The following is a 23,194-nucleotide window of genomic DNA, read 5'->3' as shown; positions in this document are numbered from 1 at the left end:
GGTCCAAAAAGTGCCTTATGGAAATGATGCCACTAACAACCTTGTGCTAACATCAGAACGGGGAGCTGTAGCTGTAATGATGTAATCTTGAGTTGCAAATGTAATCTTGAGTTGCAAAAAACGAATGAGTTAATGGATTATTTGATGCATTTTGTATACATGCAGTTTTATTTCTGTATGATTATCAGTTGTATATATTTGTTTTTATTTTAATTACTGCTATATCAGTTGTATATATTTGTTTTTATTTTAATTACTGCTATGATATATTGTATGTAAAATAACCTTTAGAGTTAGTTTAGTTGAGGCTCCAGGTTTACCAAAAATATAGTTTTAAGGATTTGTGGCAAAAGAAATAGCTTAGACAATCATGTTTAAAATATAAATTGGGCTGAATATAAATGTATTTTTTATTTACGCAAAGGGGAATAATAGCGTCGTGGCTGTAGGAGTTACAGTATGTAGGCTAAAGTCTTCTTTAGCACCCTTTCGCAGTTTCCAGTATTTACAGTTTGATGAAGCAATGAGGGTGTTCTGTGAAAAAGCATTGACTGTCACTCAGATGCAACCTAGGATCAGAATCAACTCTTTTTGTATCTGCTGACAGACTTGATTCTGGCTCCTCTATTGGTCCTTAAAGAGGACTGGACTTATTTTTGTGACATTATTCATTGATGGGATTTGTGTATTTTATGTACAGGGACTGGTATGCCTATGTGTTATCTGGAATAGTGTGTATATGGAAACACACTCATTTTAGGTGTGTTGTGTTTTTTTTTTGTGTGTGTGTGTCCTTGTTTTGTTTTTTGTTTTGTTCCCCAAAAGGACCAGAGTGGAAACAAGTGTTTGGGCATTGTGTCTGCTTTCATCCTTTTTAAATAATTTTCAATAAAGTGCTCAATCAATCATTAGATCTCATTCCAACATTATGTACATGTAGAAATATTGTCAATATCTTATCTGTCAAAGTGTTGTTGCTATTACTGTATGTGTGGCTCAATTTAAATACATTTTTATAAAAAACAATTGATGCTGAACTATTCAGTCCATTTCTCCCCATTTATCTGTCAAACCTCTATGCATTAGTGTTCTTCCAGCGTGTTGTTTTAGTAGTATTTACTGAAATATTTAGTATCAAAGTTAGAGCAGTGCCCAGAGATAGTGCAGTCATCAGTTGTACCCTAGCCTCGGAAACCCATGCCTTTTTTTTTGTTCCAAAAGAAAAAAAGCCTGGGAGAACCTTGCAGGAACGCTGGTCTTAGGACCTTGTTATCTCCTAACCAATCAGAGTGCTCCAAACCCAGGCGCTGGAATCCAGCGCCTGGGTTTGGCTCCGCCCTTCAAGACCATCGATTGGGCTCGTTCTTTCAGTCTAGTTGTACCCATATTGGCATAGTTCCTATGTGATCAATTTGTAAGAATGGATTTAAACGTATGGCCAGTTGACAGAAAGTGAGTATAATGTTATGGGCTGCACACTGTCTATCCATAGCTCTGGTCCATTGCGTTAGAAGGAGTTCGAGAAGTCCTTCTAACGCTATGGACCAGAGCTACTCTATCCCAGTGTTTCTCAAACACTTTAATTTCAAGGGCCCCAATAACTCAAGAGAGTGTACTTAAATAGGAACCCCCTCAAGGAACCCTGTGGGTCCCTGGACAACTCAACTCACTGGTCTATCCAACCCTAACATTATAATTGGCATGACACGTGATGCAAAACGTTTGCTCCTTATGAAGATAATACTTCTTCACCCAGCTCCCATTGTGCACCGCAGGCTAGAACAGAATCACTGCTCGAGGCCAGCTTTCATGATAACATTACATTATGGATTATGTAATAGTCCATTATAACAAAAATACAGATCTTTGTAGGCTAGGTGGCTCAAAATAGGTGTGTGTGTGTGTGTGTGTGTGTGTGTGTGTGTGTGTGTGTGTGTGTGTGTGTGTGTGTGTGTGTGTGTGTGTGTGTGTGTGTGTGTGTGTGTGTGTGTGTGTCTTTGAGAGAAAATACAGCAATAATTACTTTACAGCATATATTGCTATTAGTTTAAGTTACAGGTCTATTATTGCCACTCGGTAACACATTTATTTTGTCTGGCAGCTGGCTGTGAGTCAGCAACCCACTAACCCACATCCTGCCTGGAGGAAGTAGGTACAGCGTGTTAGTTTTATAAAACTAGAGTCCCGGAAAAGACAGAACCAAGCAAGCACCTATATGGAGCCACTCGTGAATGAATGATTTACAAGAATATGGAGACCACCAGCAGGCCATAGACGCTCCCCAGACAGAGACAGAGGCTCTGGCTCCAATAAGGACCGGCCTGCCAACAAATCTACCATATTTAAGTTAATTGACGATTAAGCAGAGAGTTCCAGGCCCTGATCTAGAGATTGCCCAGCTCTGAAGTCTGAATTTTTTTGTTTGCTATTTTTGAATTGGAATCCTGAAAAGTAAAATTTGTATTTAATTTCAAATGCATTTACTTATACTTATGTTAACTTTATTAACTTAAAGACAAATACATTGGACATAAAAAAGACAATTTTAATACCAGTCATTAAGCTACTACGACTGAAGTAATTAAAGCGGGTCATGTTTGCAATTGTAACAGCTGAAATCAATAATATATCAGTATTCTGATATTAACCTGTGGGCCGCATTAAGTGAAGGTGGGGGCCGCATGTGGCCCCCGGGCTGCCAATGATCAGATCTGAACTGAAGTTCTGTTTTCTTTCAAACGCCTTGTTATTAGATGACACTTAGGTCAGAGGGTTTGGCTTATTACTCTCATCATTGTTGTCTGTCCTTGTTTGCTGTCAATAGAAACATTCCATTGACCAGATCTGTAGAGGGCCCAGTGGAGTAACACATTCTTTTCCCTTCCGGGGAAATATTATCTTGATAAGAACAATGTACCTTCATCGTTCTTCTTGCTTATAGAATCTGCACATGTCTGTGTCTGTGTCTGAGAGAGAGAGAGAGAGAGAGAGAGAGAGAGAGAGAGAGAGAGAGAGAGAGAGAGAGAGAGAGAGAGAGAGAGAGAGAGAGAGAGAGAGAGAGAGAGAGAGAGAGAGAGAGAGAGAGAACTGAACTATGTGACTATGATATTGCCTCCTCTTAATTAGGTATAAGTAAATCAGATCTTTGTAGGCTAGGTGGCTCAAAATAGGTGTGTGTGTGTGTGTGTGTGTGTGTGTGTGTGTGTGTGTGTGTGTGTGTGTGTGTGTGTGTGTGTGTGTGTGTGTGTGTGTGTGTGTGTGTGTGTGTGTGTGTGTGTGTGTGTCTTTGAGAGAAAATACAGCAATAATTACTTTACAGCATATATTGCTATTAGTTTAAGTTACAGGTCTATTATTGCCACTCGGTAACACATTTATTTTGTCTGGCAGCTGGCTGTGAGTCAGCAACCCACTAACCCACATCCTGCCTGGAGGAAGTAGGTACAGCGTGTTAGTTTTATAAAACTAGAGTCCCGGAAAAGACAGAACCAAGCAAGCACCTATATGGAGCCACTCGTGAATGAATGATTTACAAGAATATGGAGACCACCAGCAGGCCATAGACGCTCCCCAGACAGAGACAGAGGCTCTGGCTCCAATAAGGACCGGCCTGCCAACAAATCTACCATATTTAAGTTAATTGACGATTAAGCAGAGAGTTCCAGGCCCTGATCTAGAGATTGCCCAGCTCTGAAGTCTGAATTTTTTTGTTTGCTATTTTTGAATTGGAATCCTGAAAAGTAAAATTTGTATTTAATTTCAAATGCATTTACTTATACTTATGTTAACTTTATGAACTTAAAGACAAATACATTGGACATAAAAAAGACAATTTTAATACCAGTCATTAAGCTACTACGACTGAAGTAATTAAAGCGGGTCATGTTTGCAATTGTAACAGCTGAAATCAATAATATATCAGTATTCTGATATTAACCTGTGGGCCGCATTAAGTGAAGGTGGGGGCCGCATGTGGCCCCCGGGCTGCCAATGGCCACTTTGTGAAGGTATTTATGTTGACCTGAACAGCTGGAGATCAGATCTGAACTGAAGTTCTGTTTTCTTTCAAACGCCTTGTTATTAGATGACACTTAGGTCAGAGGGTTTGGCTTATTACTCTCATCATTGTTGTCTGTCCTTGTTTGCTGTCAATAGAAACATTCCATTGACCAGATCTGTAGAGGGCCCAGTGGAGTAACACATTCTTTTCCCTTCCGGGGAAATATTATCTTGATAAGAACAATGTACCTTCATCGTTCTTCTTGCTTATAGAATCTGCACATGTCTGTGTCTGTGTCTGAGAGAGAGAGAGAGAGAGAGAGAGAGAGAGAGAGAGAGAGAGAGAGAGAGAGAGAGAGAGAGAGAGAGAGAACTGAACTATGTGACTATGATATTGCCTCCACTTAATTAGGTATAAGTAAATGTATAAATTGAATAGTCCTCTTTGTAAGCAATATGCCCCAAAGTTTAAGAACTACAATAAAGCAACAAAAAATACTATTTATAAATTACACAAGGGCATGCGTTCATAACAGTGTCGAATAATTCGGAATGTGAACATTTCAATTAAGTCAAATATGCAAAACATTATCCTCTCTCCATAAGCAGTTGTGGGAAAGTTCATGAGATATGAGGGCCTTGAGGGAAAGGTATTTATGTTAAAAGTATTTACTGCTTGTGTTGACCTGAACACCTGGCTCTGTGGAGATCAGATCTGAACTGAAGATCTGTTTTCTTTCAAACCAGATGACAGTTAGGTCTGAGGGTGTGTCTTATTACTCTCATCATTCTTGTCTGTTCTTGTTTGTTGGAGCCCCCCACACTCGGAGCCCCCCAGCCTCAAGTCCTCACTTTTTGCAGGGCTGGCATACAAAACTAACTAGCCAGCTCAAAATTGCTTGAAATAATTCAAAATCTAAACTAATCTAAACTAAGTCCAGTTGATTATTTGGGCTTGTTGTTGAAAATAGCTGATCTACAAGCTTGTAGATCGGCTATTTCAAATGGCCAATGTATTTAAAGTGCCATAGTCGCTTTCTTTTGGGCTTGTTTTCATAGTGCATTGGTTCTCAAAGTGGGGTCCGGGGACCCCCAGGGGTACTTGAGGGGGTTCCAGGGTGTCCCCAGCTAAATGATGGATAGGAACCAAATAGACCCTTATGGGTCTGTAACTCTGAAAGCGTACAAATGGAACCAAATGCATTTGGTTCCATTTGTACACTCTTAAATTAAATTAACATTGATTTTACAATATGGGTCCCAGAGATAGAAATGCCATTAAATGGGGTCCGCAGCCTAATGCATGTCAAACTGGGGGTCATTGAAATTAAAGTGGTTGAGAATCACTGCTAGAGCTAGAGCCGTAAAAACTTTTTCATGTCAAGGACACCCAAATTGACACTTATTAGCCCGCCCCGCGGACCCCCATTTGAAAAGATATGCCAGGGACCCCCATAAGAGAAGTTTTTTTTTACGGCTCTAGCAGTGATTCTCAACCATTTTAATTTCAAGGACCCCCATTTTGACATGCATTAGGCTACGGACCCCATTTAATGGCATTGCTATCTCTTGGACCCCAATTTGTATTGTACAATCCATGTTAATGTAACTCTGAGAGTGTACAAATAACGGGTCCATTTGGTTACATTTGTACACTCTCAGAGTTACAGACCCAGCCATAAGGGGCCCCGGTCCATTTGGTTCCTAATCTATCATTTAGCTGGGGACCCCCTGGAACTCCCTCAAGGACCCCTGGGGGTCCCCGGACCCCACTTTGAGAACCAATGCCCTACATATCTGGTCAAAGGAATTCTTCCTTGCTAGGAACCAGAGTCAGCACGGAACCAAACACGCACGGCATGTTTTGCTACCCGGGTCTGTATCTTTGGTGACACACACAACATGGCGGCCAACATAGAGCAAATCTTCCAGGATTTTATTCTGAATAAAATAAGAGAGATTGAGGACCAGCACGGAGATAACGGGTGCGTTGACGGAACATTAAACGCTTTAAATGTGTGCTAGTTCATAACTTTACTTTTAAAAAGCGTTTGATTAAGCATTTAGTGCGTGAAACGATGCGTCCAGACGTCTTTATGCAACGTTAGCCGACGTGCTAACGATGCTAACAATGATCAGAGCTGCTATGTGTAGGGTTGCTCTGCAGTGGTGGAACAAGTACTCATTTGTTACTTAAGTAAAAGTATCAATACAGCAATGTAGAAATACTCTGTTACAAGTGAAAGTCCGGAATTCAAAATATACTTGAGTAAAAGTACAGAAGCATTGGCATAAAAATATACTTAAAGTAGCAAAAGTAAAAGCAAAGATTTGAGTTAAAAAAAAAAATGTTCGCTTAAACAGAAAATAAATACTATATATTCCAAGATTTGCACAATTTGACCGATTTTTAAATAAATACACTGCACAATAATGACCTCCCCGCATAGCTACTGAAGTGAACTGCATGTTATTAAGGCATAGTAGGTAATAGGCATTTTCGGGACCCTGTTTACCTTTTTTTGTATTTGGGAAGGCGGTATCCAGGGTCCCTTGTCGCTCAAGCCTCAAGCGAACGGTCTTTCTGTTAAACGGCATCGCCGATCCGAGCGCATTAATGCAGATTAACCGCGCGTTAGTATTGCTCTTTTTGGTACCTTTGAGAAATCTCTGCAACTTCTAAGCGACGAGCTATTAGCCCGAGACGAGACAGTGGTACCCGCGACTTTAAGAGAGAGTGCTTTGAGCGACAAGGGACCCTGGATACCGCCTTCCCAAATACAAAAAAGGTAAACAGGGTCCCGAAAGGGGCTAAGTAGGTAACTGTATGTGTTTACATAGCAAAAGAATACATGCATTTTTAACCAATCATTTCCCTCTATATACCAGAAGTGAGTAGTGTGGTGGTGACGTGGTGTTTACCTGCAGAAACACACTGCCCTCTTGCTGTGTTTTTGGTGTTTTCACCGTTTGTTTTTGGAGACCAAAAACATCCCTGTCTATCAAAACAAACGGTGAAAATACAGCTAGAGGGCAATGTGTTTCTACAGTGTTGCTGTAGGTAAACACTACTCCAGGCGGCTGATGATAACTGTATACAAAAAGTGTATTTATTGTTTTGTCATGTAAACACAGGGAAACGTTACATATTGATGCTGCAATCCATACGTTTTGTGTTCTTTACTCTGGATTCGAACAGGCCCGGTATACCAAACTAATCTACCGCTCATATAGGCAAGCCTCCCTTGTACCAGGAGAGATTGCACTTGTGATCTCATGATGTCCAAGTTTGAGCGTCAGTTGATGTTTTATTCACTGTTTATGTCACTGTTATTATCATTTATCATGATAAAACATGCTCACAATAATCGTATCGTATCGTGGAGATTATAATTTATCGTGACATTCGTCATACACTAGGATGAATCAGCTTTTGTTGAGCTGCAAATTCAGTACCACTTAAATCCTCTACACTTGCTAAAACGGACCTGTTAAGAGCGCATTTGGTGCGCTCTTGTTATTTCATTCTACGTAAAAAATAGCAGATCTACAAGCAAACAACGCGTTGTTACGCCGCTTGTAGATCTTTGGCTATCTTTGCCGAATGTTCCCCCCAGAACCCTGGCTTTCAAGTGGTTAACAAAAGTGGCATTTTAAGTTTTTAGCATATTTTATATATCAATGGAAGAGTAGTGAAACCACCTCCAACCACTGCAGATGTAGTTATATTGTAATAACATACTCTGCCTTACAGATTGGTTAAATAAGTTCCGGATTGCAGCTTTTAAATGAATGGACACAGGATTTTACTTTGTAGATCTGTGTATGTGGTTCTGGAGGTCTAGACACGATGATGAGATTAATGAACATGGACAGTGAACTGTTTGATGAATGACAGAAAAGGAATTTGAAAGGTCTGGGCATGCAGCGTCTATTGACAACTTACACACAGTTATTTAATACAGCTTTTTTTCTGTTAAAATATAGTCAAACATATAGGACCCAACACAAATCAATGTCCTGTTTACCATTGATTATTGTATTGTTGACAGTCCCAGCTTCTATGTCTTCAACGTTTTTCAGGCCAAGGACCCCTTAGCTGAGAGAGAGATTAAGCAGGGACCCCACCCGGGACCACACCCACCCACTATATATTGTATAAAATTGTTTTGCAGATTAAACTTTTTCATAGATTTCATTTCATGGATAGCTTCCTAAACTGTCATCAGTGTTTGTTTATCTTTTATTTTATTACCTTTTCTATGAAAGTGTTGGATTCATGTTAATGTGTATTTTCAGACATTTAACCACTTAAACCCTCAATACTTGACCATTAGCTCTGTACTTTGTCTTCTCTTTTTTTCCCCTCTACTCCAAACCTCTTTGCAGAAAATAGCCGATCTACAGTTGTGCGCTTGTAGATCTGCTATTTTCGGCTATTTTGTTGCCCTCAGAATAGGGATGCTAGGGTTCCCCCCTGTTGTAATGCTGAGGAGGAAGAAGAAGAAAAAGAGGAAGAAGGGGGCCGGGGATGAAGAGGAGGACGAGGAGGAGAGCAGCACAGAGTCCGGGGCGGAGTCGGACGGGGGAGGGGCCAAGCATCAGTCCAGGTGAGATGTAAACCTCAGGTCACAGCAGGCTTTACTCCGTGATGGTATTCATTCTACAACTGAGCCGCGCGATCTGGTTTAGAAAAAAAAGGGAAAATAAAATAATGTGTGTTCCGGTTTTCGTCGCATTGATTTTTGTTCCCCACATGATGCAAATCAATGAGCTTTGTCTCGATACTCACGCCACCAGTTTGAATAAAAGATGGACATACCAAATGATTATTATACCAAAAGAAATGAAACGATTATACCAGTGGTGTGTGCTCTAGATTTATTTCGGAGGGCATGCTATAATTCTTCCCTCCACGGCACATGTGCGTAGTTGCCGAATGAAATAACCACTCTATTGTTAAGTAGTTAATGTGTGAATTACTTCAAAACTCCCAACGGCTGGTGGTCATTATCGCCTCAAGACAATAGTCATAAGCTTTCACATCAGAGGCGCCACATTATATTATCACATGAAAAAGGCTATTTGAACTTGAATTCTTGCTGCCCCCAGTGTATCAGATACGCTTTCTCTGGCGTTTTTTGGATGGCTACGCTTGGCTACGAAAATGTTCTGCAGGTCACACTACGTATATAGCGGAACACGATAGAACACTCCACTGGATTATACCAAACTAAACAAATTAAAAACGCGTGCTTGGTTCGGGTCATGAGATGACGTAAAGTTATTTCCGCTAGTACAGACCGGATCAGAAAAGCCAACATGGTATTGATCCCAGGCTTGGTGAGATGTGGCTGGGCGAATGGGCCATGTGACTTTAAATCAACATCACGGTTATTTCAAACGTTTGCCTCGATTACGATTAATGAACGATTATTTTATAAAAAATGGGAAAATAGCTCAAAATCTACAAGCTTGTAGATCAGCTATTTTCAACGCCACCATTTTACAACAAAGTACTATACTTTGGTGCTTAATCAGACTCATCGATTTTGTCAAATTGTCCCTAACACACATTTTTAATGATTATAGTTATGCATAACTTATAACAAGGTTCATGAAGTGTTGGTCGGTGCTCATAATATATTATAAGCTCAGCGGAACAGCACATTATAACTGTCATAATTAGTCAATTAAAAAACGTCTTGTATAAAGACACTTTATGCTTTTAATTAGGGATTTTAATTTTAATTTCCAAATATTCATGGCAGTCTTCAAATTTGATTTTCATATTTCTTTTTTTTTTGTAATATATTTTTGGGGCTTTTCTGCCTTTATTTATAGTGTATAGTGGAGATGGACAGGAAATAGGGAGAGAGAGATGGGGAGAGTCTTGAACCCGCGATGCACTCTCAGGCTACTTTAGAGACCCTAGGTGCCCGGTTTGCCAAGCCACGGTTTGGGCCTGATTTTCATGTTTGATAATCGATTTAATGAGTATCATTTATTTATTTATTGTTTTATGAATTTTTCAGTTACAATCAAAATCTAGGCTAATACTTACCTAGTGTTCAGTAAATTGACATTACACTGCTGGCTGTTTGATTATATTACATACACAACTTTAGTGTAGAAGAGGCTGCAGGAAGAGCAGCTGCATGTCTCTCTCTCTCTCTCTCTCTCACTCACACACACACTCACACACAGACGCACACGCACACACCCACCCACCCACGCACACGCACCACACACCGGTGCCCACACCACAACATGCAGTTGCCCCACCTCGTTTATGCTTTTCTCCCCAGTCTTTCTCCATTCTCAACTTGAACAAATTCATTCATGTATCACTGAGAGTTTGAACATACGACAAGATCACACGATTTTGCATCCCTCAGACATTGCACAGCATTACATAAAAAAAGAAAAAAACATGTAAGCTGCGCAACGTGAAATATCCAACCGTGCATTACTAGTTCACTGCGGGTTGGCGTCCTGTTGATTGACAACCGTGCATGTGAAACCATGGTGCTACTGTAGGTTATAGGAAGGAAAGCAACAGCTAGTTGGATTTCCCCCAAACACTGGCTTTTCAGCACGTCTATGAATATGTCTGTTTTTAATCACCAGTGGCAGTGTTTTGGTGGTTTCAGAACGTGCCTCATAATCAGGAAGTAACCAGTTTGGAACACACACACACACACACACACACACACACACACACACACACACACACACACACACACACACACACACACACACACACACACACACACACACACACACACACACACACACACACACACACACCTAAATGCCCTCTCAGTGTTTTCGATTAGTAAGTCGACTCTAATGTTGTTTCTCTGTTATAGCACAAGATGCATTACAATAAAAACATATTACAAAAATGTGTCCCTTAGAAAAGGCCACACATCCTAAAGCCACAGTGGTGTTCATCTTACTGTCTTTCTTGATAGAATAATGGCGCACTTTGAGACTGCAAGTTTTTTTTCTTTTTGTACGGTGTGATATTTGATAAGTGCAGAATGTATAGTTTTATGATGAGGCTAGATGTTTCTCAGAGTGACGTGTCAAATCCGACTGATGGCTTGTGGTTTCCTTTGCTTTACAGCGCGGCCGTGCCAGGGCAAGTGAATGAGGAACAAGGTAAGGAGGCCTTCACTGTGTGTGTCTCTCTCTCTCTCTCTCTCTCTCTCGCCCTCTCTCGCCCTCTCGCTCTTTCTCTCTCTGGGAGTGTCAGGAAGGCAGGGGAATCAACAAAAGTAATGTGGCTCAGGACAAGCACAGTGTGTATTGAGGTTATACTGCAGCTTCTGAACAACACTATTTACACTGCAGAAGTGAGGGAAGTCAGCACACTGTTTCTCAACCTCCAGTAGAACGTTTCTTAGAAAAAGTGTGACGTTTCAACCCATGCAGGTCTTTCATCAGGTCAGATAAACAGTGAAACAGTTGCAGACCTCCCTTCCTTCTCCAGAAATAGGAAGCACCGATAAAGAGGAAGAAAGACTTAATGACAGAACAGAAGCACACGTGCGTCAACAAAAATAAACCCTACAAATCCTCTGTACTGGGAATTGGTTTGTGGTCGTGCAGTGGGCTCAGGCATAAGAGTTACACCTTCCATGTTCACTGAAAAATGTGCTCATCTGCCAAGGCTTTGAAAAAACAAAAGTGAAAATAAAAGGTTGTTTTTTTTCTCCCCCAGATCAAGATGACAAGTCCAAGCGACACAAGGGGCACGCCTCGGCAAAGAAGAGGAGGAAAGACGCGGAGAAGAGCTCGTCGGACTCTGACTCCGAGTCGGGGTCGAAACACAAGGAGGGAGGCCCTGCCTGACATCATCCCTAAACAGGTACAAAATAAATTGGAATCGCATGCAGAGATGCTCATAGGCCTGCGTCCTGCGTCTCTGACGCACAATATTGTGAAAGGACGCATTCATGACACCGTCCTGGCGTCCATGGGACGCACTAGAGTTGTCACCAACAACAGAGAAAAATATTTTAAAGAATCGCGGTAAAATATTTTTTTTACCGCGAATATTTTACAAATCCACGGGACACCACCATTTTGCATGGCCACGTTCTACTTTATCCTACTTTATAAACAATAAAATAATCCACGGGAGCCGCCATTTTGCGCATGCTCACTCACTGCTCAGACCGAATTCTTTAGGTAACGCGTTTGCATGTAACACACGCCATCTGCGCAGTTGAAACGTGACGCAGATGCCGTGACCAGTGGTGGAAAAAGTAAGCACCACGTAGGGTGTGATTTTTGTGGGACTCATAAAATGTCCCTGGGACCCATCTAAAAGACCACCCTTGGGTCCCAGGACCCATTACATTGAAAATCTAGCAACATCACTGCGCATGGATCTTGGAATTCATGTGACCAGACTGTGACATAAGTCATCATGACAGTCGTCTATGACACTGTTACCCAGTGCGTCCCTATGTTTGGGGCACGGACACATTTTTATGGGTTGCGAGTAAATATCCCCTTTCCTTCGTTTCCTACATGAAAAAAAAGTATATTATTCCAAAAGATTTTAAAAAGTTTAAACCAAAAAATGAAATAAACGAAAACAATGTGTAGACCTGAAAACAGGCAGGAAGTCATTGGTTAGTGACAGTAACAACCATAGACTGTATAAATGAGATGGACAAACCCCCTCCGCTGCTTTCTACAGACCGAAAACGAAGCCTTTGCTGCAAGACTGTAGGTCCGCCATCTTTCAATACGCGTCAGAATGAGTTCAGACCATTATTGGTTGGGTAACTTGTCAATCAAGAGCGGGGGGCGGGGAATGAATGCTATTGGTTGTGTAGCGTGTCAATCAAATCATCCCGCCCCTCCTAGAGAATAGCCTACTTTATCGTCAATTTTATAATAAATAGAACCATAATTTAGCAAAACGCATATCCTGATGATTGAAAGGAGACTTTAAACTAGCGACTGGAAGCATATAGAATTTATGACAATTTTTATTACAGTAAGAAAATCTAGTCTAAAGTTTGTCAAAAAACCCATTCACTTGCGCTAAAATAAATTCTTTCTGAACTCACAGGTCGGCGCAGGGTAAAACAGCGCCACTCTGGCCATTTTGTCGGCCTCATCGTAAATATCTCAGCCTTGCCCCTTGGTAACAACCTGCCGTTGTGTACAACAGAATTAAGCAGTACTCGCTACGCTTTAACAAGACAGGGAACAGAAAGTTCAAGAGTGTGTGTGTGTGTGTGTGTGTGTGTGTGTGTGTGTGTGTGTGTGTGTGTGTTGTGGGTGGGGTATTTATAGGGTCAAAACAGGTTAGTTTTCTGACAGGATAGTGTGTCAGCCACATGACTGAAGCATTATTGGTTTGATTGCAGGAGATGACCTGTGTTGCATGTCCTTACCCCTCTAACCCTAACCCTCTACTGTCTGAACAAAGCAAACAACAACAACAACAACAACAACAATGATTTAACCCATTAAAACAGGGAAAGCATCTGTGTTTTTAGCCATATTCTATACTTTGGCTATTAAAACATCAAATATATATATCATTTTGGGGATCCTTGACATGAAAAAGTTTGAGAAGGTTTTTCAGAAAACTGTCGCCCTATATTATATGAGAGTAATGGACATGTTGTCATTGTTGCTGAACAGGACGGCTCCAAGAAGGGAGGAGGAGGCGGCGAGAGGGACGGCCTGGCGAGGCCAGCGCTCTCGTTCCCGCTCGCGGTCCCATTCCCTGAGGAGAGGCCCGCGGTCGCGGTCGCGGCGCTGCAGGTCCAGGACTCGCTCCCGTTCCAGGTCACGGCACCGCAGGCGGTCCCGAACTGCGTCCAGATCCAGGTGCGAGAAACCACCGTGAAACCAAAGGCTGAATTCACTTTCTTCCTTCCCGATAACGATTCCAATACCCATAACTTGCGTATCTGTCAATACAGATTACCAGTGTGTATTGATATGATACCAGTGTTGAATAGAAAAAAAATCTAGGACAGTGGTCTAATAGGCCTACACAACAGACAGAACAGGTCTTCAGACAAGATCTAATCTGTACAGCTGTTCTTGTCACGACAAGTAGTAAATACCCTTCTTACTGTATATCTCTCACCCAATTCTTACATAATTTGGAGAGAGAGTTAATTTAAATGTTCATATATCTATAATTCTTGGACAACATCTAGTCCACGCCTACAGAGGCACAGCGTGCCTTCTGGTTTGACTACCGCTCTATCTCGCCACACAGCGGCAGCGGCAAAGTTGAACTTTTCTCAACTTGTGCGGTGGGGAGAGTGTCGATTATTCCTCGCCATAAACAATGCGTCGAACCTCGCCACTTTCTTAGAACGCGGAAGCAAAATGCTACTGCTGGTGTGAATTATTAAGCATAATAAATGTCCAACTTCCATTTTTGGGATGGGAGAGAGACAAAAAGAAAAAACGTATAAATGTGTGTTAACCATTTAACTCTTTACCTCCCTAGCAGATCGCGGTCGGCCAGGAGATCCAGAAGAAGTCGGTCCAGGTGTCCCAGGCGGAGGCGGTCTCGATCCTCATCCCCATCCAGAGACAGAGGCTCTGGCTCCAATAAGGACCGGCCTGCCAACAAATCTACCGTATGTGCCGTTGTTTTCTGCATCCCTTTTTCTGCCCAACTTAGTCATTATGCCTGGTGATTCCTCCCCACACACATGTCTGTGTTGTATCCTACTGACTCACCTACCAGTGAGGAGCCCCCACTGGGAGGACGCAGGGCCTTCGTCCAACTCCTCCCGCCCAGCAGGTGCCGCCCCAGTCTGTAGGATTACATGCAATGGCAATTATCACCGTCCCCACCTGGCTTCCCTCCCCCCGAACACGGGCCAATTGTGTTCGTGTAGACGCTCGACAAAGCCGGATGCACCACAGTGGATTCGAACCCATAATGGTGGTGGACAGGCACTTTAGCACTGCGCCACCCAAGCTATTTTTCTAACCCATTCAGTCTGGAAGAGCATCCGTGTCATTTTACAATTTTGCTTTATCAGTTTTTCAGAAAACTATTAGGATTTAGAAGGTGTTTTTTTTAATCGGCCTCAGGTCAAAATGGGCTAATGTTTTTTTCTTCCTGTGTAGCCTACAATATGAACAGCCTCGTCGTCTATTTCCCCCCGACTTTGAATGATTGTTTCATCCAGTCATATCCTCATAATTAGTCCTTCGCTAAGTGTCTGTCTCCGTGGCTACTGCAACGCCCGTCAACCTTTTCACGTCACGGACGTCACTGAGAGAGAGAGAGAGTGTTATAAATGGCCCGCTGGCCCGGACGCATTATTTAAATACTCCCGGCCAACTGACCGTACATTCCACTGTTCCTGCTCAGGCCCCTTAAGCATTACATACTCTCCTGCAGGGGTCTTCAATAGGGGGTCCTCAGAGTTACTTCAGGGGGGCCTCCAAATCTTTGAGTGATAGGGGGGAACATTTGCTAAAAAAATAGCAGATCTACAAGCTCACAACGCGTCACGCTGGCGCGTCTTGGGCTTGCATATCTGCTATTTTCGGCAAAGAGGTTTGGTGTAGAGGGAAAAGAGAGCAGGCCGAGCCAAAGGCCAAGTTTACTAAGTATTGTGGGTTTAAGAGGTTAAATGTCTGAACATACACATCAACATGATTTCAACAGCTTATTAGAAAAGTCATGTGTAAAAAAAAACATGAATTTAAACTGACGATAGTGCTGTCGAAGTCATCTATGAAATCTATATAAAATGCAATACAGTATGGGATATCTTCATCGCTATCTCAGCTAAGGGGTCCTGAAAATCGTTGAAGACCCCTGCCTTACCGTATGATGAATAGAGAAAATTGCCAATCTACAAGCTGGGTCAAGCCAGTGATCTTGAAAGGTTTATTTTTAACCTAATGTCAACCCCTGTGCTGCTTATCATGTAGCTCAAAATAGCTTTAAATATATATGAATTTGTTCACGTACTTAATGAGGGTGTAACAATTCACTTAAATCACATTTCGGTGTGTAACTCCGGGCCCTTTTCGATAGCACAAGAAAAAACAACTAGCAAGAATCGGAGCTAACAGGAACTGACGAGACGTTTCCTCTAACTTCAGGGGAAACAGTGGTGATGACTGCATTTATTTAGATTCATAGCCCAGTTCCCTCTTTCGCTACAATATACCTTCTTGTTACTTTCCTTTCACTCAAGCTCTCATTGCATTTTGTCCTCTAAACAAATGATGATGAGAGCTTAGGTCATCGTTGTTCCTCCATGGTCCTGTGGTTTCCTCCGTTATGCTGATATTATTACATCTTCTGCAACAATTTCAGTACAGTACAGTTTAAAAAAAGAAGAATCAGAAAACACAAATGTTTCACTGTAGGTCACTGGCAATGCAGCACCATAATGCTTCAAACCAGGGGGTTTGGACAGGGAGCAAAGTTCAGACTCATCAGACAGAGATTACTTTTTCAATGTGTGTTCACAACACACATCAATGAACATTGACATGAACATTTCAGATAGATTTAAAAATATATATAATTGACTAAATCGCTAAGTCTCACTAACGCCCATTATAAGATGGCATAATTTCCGTCTGCTCACTCTGCATTTCATTGGTGGGCTGCGGACTTTTTGGAAACCTGCCTACCAATGACCTAATCGACGGGGATTCCAAGCTAACAGTAATTACAGGCTTTCTCTTCCTGGAATTGGTGCTACTTCGTAGAGGCATGACAGGCACAGGGAAAGACCAGGCGACACCTGCTGGACAAATAAGGAAGCACGGGAGAAGACTTTTAGGAGATTTTTATGATTTTGCCTTCTCCGTATGCATCGGGTGGACTCAGTTGCATGTTGCTGAGAGAGAGAGAGTCTAATGGTCTAGCACAGGGGTCTTCAACAGGGGGTCCAGGACCCCGAGGGGGTCCTCAGAGTTACTAAAGGGGGGCCGCCAAATCTTTGTGTGAAAGGATAAAATAAAAACACTTGATAAGACACAGAAGAAATGGATGGACAGACAGATAGACAACATGGATGGACAGACAGACAGACAGACAGACATTTATAGATCCCTGTTCAAAGTAGTTTAATTTGAAGACCAGGTGAATTTTATATGTATCCTTTATTTATGCAGGGGGACCTTATAATGTATGATTTCCTTATTCAAGATTGTTTGAATATTGTTGTTGTTTTGCATTCATTCCCACCTCTTGTCTGTGTGATGTGAAAACAAAACAAAAAGTTATTACTTTACTGTGTATTTACTCCTTGGTGTCCTGCTCTCTCCAGCTCCTCAGAAGAAGGCAGCGTCAGACGGGTCCGCTCAGTCATCTGAAGTCTCCTCTAAAGGTCCCCTGTCTGCGGTCACAAAGGAGCTGACAGAGGCCAGCACAGAGCCGCCGCAGAGCACAGACCAGCGGAGCAACGGGTCAAAAACAGGGAGAGAAGAACAAAAAGCAGAGGACACAAAAGAGAGAGCAGGTATGTTAGGAAGAATGCGCTGTTTAAAACACTTGAATTTATGTACATGGATTAAAGTTCTCAGTCGCCACGACTATCATATTTCACTCACCGAAAATAGGCCAGCTACAAGCTTGCAGCGCGTCTGCCACACGTTGAAAGCTTGTAGATAACCTATTTTCGATTATTAGTTATTTTAAGATTAAAGAGTATTTGAAGTCAAACTAGCGATAGAATACACGTTCAATCTCCCAGAAAACTCTAATGATCTGGTATATTTCGTAATAGCAAAAGGTTAAAACCTAAATCTGCATTTTCTTCAACTGGCTGGCTGTATGGCCACCAAAACGTAATTATTTTACATATTTAGCTTGTTTATGAAACACAGCCCTAGTGTATGTGTGTCTCCCTTCGCGCTGTTGGCCTCAGTCGTGAGTTTAAAAAAAATCCATTTATACATTTATACTTATTTGACCGGAGTCCCCCAAGGCTCTATACTAGGACTGTTAGTATTTCCATCTACAGTCCACACGGAAGCTCTTCACCGAAAACACCTTGTGAGCTTATTATAGATCAGGTATTTTTTGCCGAACGTTTGCCCCAATATAGGGACACTGGGGTTCAAGTGGTTAAACACTGGCTTTGTGTACATGGGGGACGTTTTGACTTGGAAAGCAGTGCTGTTCTTAGACTGATTTGTGTTGTCTAAACTGGGATGTTTAGATGTCAAAATACCCTCCCTACGATGGGGTCTACCAGTTCCAATAATTGGAATACAAATAAATTAACTCTTAAGTCAGACTGTCAAGCCAACGCTGCGTTGTGACACCAATGTACGATGAAGTATTAGGCATGAGATCCCAAACTGGCCTCTTAAAGGACCATACCGGTGGTCTGGCATGGTCAATACGATATGAAAACTGCCTGCAGCAGAGACACAAAACAATAAATATATACCATTTTGTTGCATACTTTTCTTTTTGTAATAACATTTTACAGCACAGCTTGATTTGAAATGTGCAACTAAAATGATTCCCTGGAGAAAATATTGATTTACAAACTAAATTCAAATGTCCATTACTTTTGTTAAGCTATGATTGATTAATTTATTCATGTTGTTTTGTTAACATCTTAATGACTTGTCTGAAGCACAAAATGTAAACACACTGAAGCTGTTTATGCACAACGTATGGCCACAGCAGTGAGTAGACTAGACAATGACGTTGTTTAGAAGGTTATGGTCCTTTAACCACATGAACCCTAGCATCCATATTCTGTCATAATAGGCAAACATTCAGCCAAATGGCAGAGCTCACAATGCTTATAGTTATGCTTGGAAGTATATAATCTACTGTGTAGGAGGGTTTGAGTGGTATTTATTTCTAACAATGTCAGCTTTGGTCCTGTATTCTCTCTCTCTCTCTCTCTCTCTCTCTCTCTCTCTCTAGCATCCAAGCCTGAGATCACGTGTGACCGGTCCAACAACACCATGACAACTCTCCGCTGCTCAGCCCAGGGCACAATCTTGGGCGCCGCCTTACCCATTGTCCCTAAACTTCTTTGCCATTTTTTACTATTTTGAAAAACATTTTCAAATAGCCAATCTACGAGCTCACAAAGTGTCGATGTAGATCGGCTAGTGGAACTATTTTAAAAGGTTTTTAAAAATAGTAAAAAATGGCTAATAAGTTTAGGGATAAGGGGTAAGGCGGCGCCCAAGATGGGGCCATGTGAATATTACCACCACAGAGGAGGCCATGCATACCTGTGAGGTTAAGAACCCAGTCAGTCAGGAACAACCTAACTTTAACACTACGGAGTGTGGTAAGAACCGCAAAGATGATTATTATAACATTGCTGTTTGACAGTCAGGTGGTGATGTGTGTGGACACACTTGTATGGGCCACACATTTGTGAACCAAATCATTTTAGATGTGTGCAGATGAATGATGGGAAACAGATGAACTCAACACTAAACTCACCTCTGTCTTTATCTCTGACAGGAAATCAACCTCCAAACTCCAACGCGCAAACGATTGCTGGTGCGGTCGTAGGCACATTGGTCATATTATTGGTGGCCATAGTCATAGGTTGGTTCAAGTGTTGAAGGAACAGTAAGTTTTTTTTTGTGAATACACCATATAGAAATCCAGGAAATAATGTTCTAAAAGTGACTTCAGTTCTCAAGAATCCAACTGAATTTATGTTAAATCAACTAGGACTTTTCGGGGCAGCAGGAGCGAACAATGAAAAACCTAAATGTTTCTTTATCTATTCTCCAACTATGTACCACCACAGAGAAATCTTCCTGTGGTACTGACCTGCCCAGTCCTGAAACCTTAGCAGAAGATCAGTCCAGTTCACTTGCGACAAAGGGAAGGTGAACCTGCATTACACTAGCTGTCCCAGCACGGAGGTGGCAAGTGAGGAGCAGGATAGAGAGGAGAAGGACAGAGAGGAGGTGTACCATTCTAACCCAACCCAATACTGGGATTTTGGGGTTCGGGATAGGTGTAAGAAAAGGTTGAAATGAACCTCTTGAGCCATTTTTCCAGCCAAGAAAAAATAATTCAGCCTATGTGCATGGAACCCTTGCGTCTAAGTACATAGATGTGAATTTTTGCTGTTTTTTGTCCTGAAGTAGAGTCAAGGTGTGCTTGAATATTAATAATACACATTTTAATTAATGTGTTGATTTGCCTCTGCATGCTGTTTGCTTCAAATGTTATGCTATTTTCTATTTCTTTAAATTCTCTGGTTCAGGATAGGTGTATATATCCCTTGGACATTTTTCCATTCTAGTACATGTCGCGTGGACCCGTCTTTCCATCTAGAGACTAATGTGCATATGGTTTGGAGTAATAATACCTTGGAAAGAGCTGCTACCATGGTCAATATCAATACTTGTTTATATATGGAAACATTGTGGGAAGTTTGGTATTTGCTGTGCCGTCGTGTTTTACAGTTTTATTTATATTATCCACTGATATTACCCTACAAAGATTACATTAATCCCATGTGTCCTTATAGTTATTACTTTAATGGTTGCAAGGCAGACATTTCATAAATGTCATGGCCTCAGTGGCCAATCCGTGTGGCCTTCTGCCCCTCAAAAAATTACAGTATTTGCCCTGAGGCCACAGTGGCCTTGATACTCTGCCCACACTGCCCCAACCGATTTTTACTGTTTTCTCCTCTGACTCTTTCCTGTCATTTTCAAATGTCTTTTAGCCAGTTCACTTGTGCTTTGTTGCTTTGACTATGCAATCTATTCTTGTTATGGTGGTCTGAAACGGCAGGTTACCCAAAACAAACTTATACGACTACAACGTTGGTCAGACCACCATAACAAGAACAGATTGCATAGTCAAAGCAACAAAGCACAAGTGAACTGGCTATTACACTAGGGCTAGCCTCCAGAGAGCTTGTGGGTAGAAAAAATGTTGAGCTGCTGCATGTGGGTCCAACAGCTCAACATGGTCCATAACATCTACACAGGGCCCCTGAGTATGTTTGGATTTCTTTCGTAGAAGTGGTGACGTGCATGCCCATAATACCAGAGCCAGCATTGCATGCAGATCTGTACCCGCAGAACGAATATGGGTAAATGCTCTTTTAGATAGCCTACAGTTAATTGGATTTGGAACATGCTACCATTGCCCATAAAGAGCAGCATCATAACTTGTTTTGGAAAAACATCAAATCATGGCTCTTACCTTCTAGATATTGTAGCAGATTAGCGCGGTTGTCTGTTTAATTTATGTATCTATGCTGTTAATAATATCTTGGTTGTATAGGTCACACTACACCGTTGTATAATTTCTAGAGTGGGCTTATGGATCCATGTCTGTTCTTTGTTGTCTGTTTGTACTAGACCAAGGACCACATTTGACGTTACTGTGTTTTCTTATCCTTGACTTGTTATTTCAGTGAATGCATTGTAATTGTACTTGTATTTCTCTTTTTTTAACATACCGTTCAAATCAATCTATCAATCAATCAAAAGCCTACAGTCTTTAAACAGTGACATCTTTTGTTGAGATTCTGAATCTTAACTTAATAGCCTAACTTAATCCTCCCCAACTTAATAGCGCAATAATAGCGCAATATGAAGTCTTTGCTCAGGAGTTTCTACACATATTGGTAATTTAATGTGTAAATGCCAGTTCATTTTGTGAAATAAACAGCTTATTTATTTAATATATTGTTATTATTTTAATAACGTATCGTAATAGTGATGTTGAAAATATCCTCAAAGCACATCACAACTGTTCTGGGGTCTGTGGTTAACATACTGATAAACACGTTATGATTGAACATTTGTAGCACCTCTGCTGTACACTAGATGGGACTCTTGAATACCATTCCGTGTTGTTCCAACTTCCATGCCAAAAGTACGACGGTTGAAAGATAACGATACGATACATATACGTATCTACTATGGTGTATCTACACAGTCATATATAAAAGACATATAGAGTACATAGCATGATGTGATCTCAGATGGTGTCATAGCCAGTGGTGGAAAAACTACTCACATTAATGCTTACTTATGTAAAAGTATCAATAGCCTACTGCATTGTAGAAATACTCTGTTACAAGTAAAAGTCCAGAATTCAAAATGTACTTGAGTAAAAGTACAAAAGTATTGGTATCAAAATGTACTTAAAGCACCAAAAGTGAAAGTACTATAGAATGTTTGAAAATAGCAGATCTGCAAGCTCATCGAAATCATGAGCTTGTGTTCATGTTGCTTATTTCAGTCGTTCTCAACCAGTGGTCCTTGAGGGGGTTCCAGGGGGTCCCCAGCAAAAGGTGTTAATACATGTTCACCCCTTTATCCATATTGTATACGTTGGCTATTCATAAAATAGCAGATCTACAAGCTCACAGTCGCAGTGCCTCACTTGAGGTGCTGCGAGCTTGTAGATCTGCTATTTTTGAAAGTGTTTGAAACATTTTGTAGAATTTTGATCACATATCTTCTCTCCAGGGGTCCCTGGCACAAAACATTTTCAGATGGGGGTCCGCGGCCAAATGTATATCAATTTCAAAACAGTTTGAAAACCTCTGGCTTATTTGTTATCAGCTGTGCTGCCTCTAATGACATCCTGCTGCATGTCAACTTTATTGATTTGAATGTCCCTCATGTTGTAGGACACTCACTGTATCAATCTATATTATCATTTAATGTTCTGTCATGTAGCCTACACTATTATAAAGCAGCGGTTCTCAAACTTCTTAATGTCAAGGACCCCAAAATTGACACTTATTAGCCCGCGGACCCCCATTTGAAAAGATATGCCAGGGACCCCCATAAGAGAAGACTATTTTTTACGGCTCTAGCAGTGATTCTCAACAGTTTGACATGCGTTAGGCTACGGACCCCCATTTAATGGCATTTCTATCTCTGGGACCCCAATTTATATCGTAAAATCAATGTGAATTTAACTCTGAGTTAAACTAGAGTTACAGACCCATAAGGGTCCTTTTGGTTCCTATCCATCATTTAGCTAGGGACCCCCTGGAACCCCCTCAAGGACCCCTGGGGTCGGGTCCCCGGACCCCACTTTGAGAATCAATGTTATACAGGGCAGGAAAAATATGAATTGTCTATGAGCTAAACCAAATGGTGCTAAATATATGGTTCCGTTCCCTTTCCTCTCTCTCATGCTATTCATCAAAAATGTGGAACGCCCTACCAAAAGGAGTAAAGGAGT

General features: G+C 41.4%; 1 protein-coding gene and 1 long non-coding RNA gene across 4 annotated transcripts in view; one reads left to right on the top strand and one right to left on the bottom strand.

Moving 5' to 3' along the window:
* The window catches only part of LOC311040359, a 57,931-nt gene that overhangs the window by 26,551 nt on the left and 8,186 nt on the right, over positions 1 to 23,194 (bottom strand). The window lies entirely within an intron of this gene.
* On the top strand, positions 5,886 to 21,696 carry LOC311040355 (uncharacterized protein). Of its 3 annotated transcripts, none has more exons than XR_014600258.1 (10): positions 5,886 to 5,984; positions 8,389 to 8,609; positions 11,132 to 11,166; positions 11,729 to 11,875; positions 13,675 to 13,863; positions 14,504 to 14,633; positions 17,304 to 17,495; positions 18,923 to 19,298; positions 19,478 to 19,588; positions 19,773 to 21,696. XR_014600258.1 is itself a non-coding variant. In XM_084050598.1 (7 exons), the coding sequence occupies exons 3-6, from the start codon at positions 11,155 to 11,157 to the stop codon at positions 14,606 to 14,608; spliced, it is 456 nt and encodes a 151-aa protein (XP_083906724.1). In that variant the 5' UTR covers positions 5,886 to 5,984; positions 8,389 to 8,609; positions 11,132 to 11,154; the 3' UTR covers positions 14,609 to 14,633; positions 14,678 to 14,801. The 3 variants fall into 3 exon arrangements, 1 of the variants encoding a protein (XP_083906724.1); XR_014600259.1 differs by having other exon boundaries at positions 14,501 to 14,633; XM_084050598.1 differs by lacking the exons at positions 17,304 to 17,495; positions 18,923 to 19,298; positions 19,478 to 19,588; positions 19,773 to 21,696 and adding an exon at positions 14,678 to 14,801 and having other exon boundaries at positions 14,501 to 14,633.

This window comes from Gymnoscopelus microlampas (genome assembly GCF_963454915.1).
Source record: "Gymnoscopelus microlampas genome assembly, chromosome: 24".
In the NCBI taxonomy this organism is placed as follows: Eukaryota; Metazoa; Chordata; class Actinopteri; order Myctophiformes; family Myctophidae; genus Gymnoscopelus; species Gymnoscopelus microlampas.
Note: the sequence above shows the minus strand (reverse complement) of the source record. Positions and strands in the feature narration are given on the sequence as shown.

What these genes read in the sequence shown, in the direction of transcription:
- LOC311040355 (XM_084050598.1), top strand. An exon ending in CTGACATCATCCCTAAACAG is followed by an intron (nt 11,876 to 13,674) that starts GTACAAAATAAA and finishes GTTGCTGAACAG; the next exon opens with GACGGCTCCAAGAAGGGAGG. An exon ending in CGAACTGCGTCCAGATCCAG is followed by an intron (nt 13,864 to 14,500) that starts GTGCGAGAAACC and finishes TTACCTCCCTAG; the next exon opens with CAGATCGCGGTCGGCCAGGA.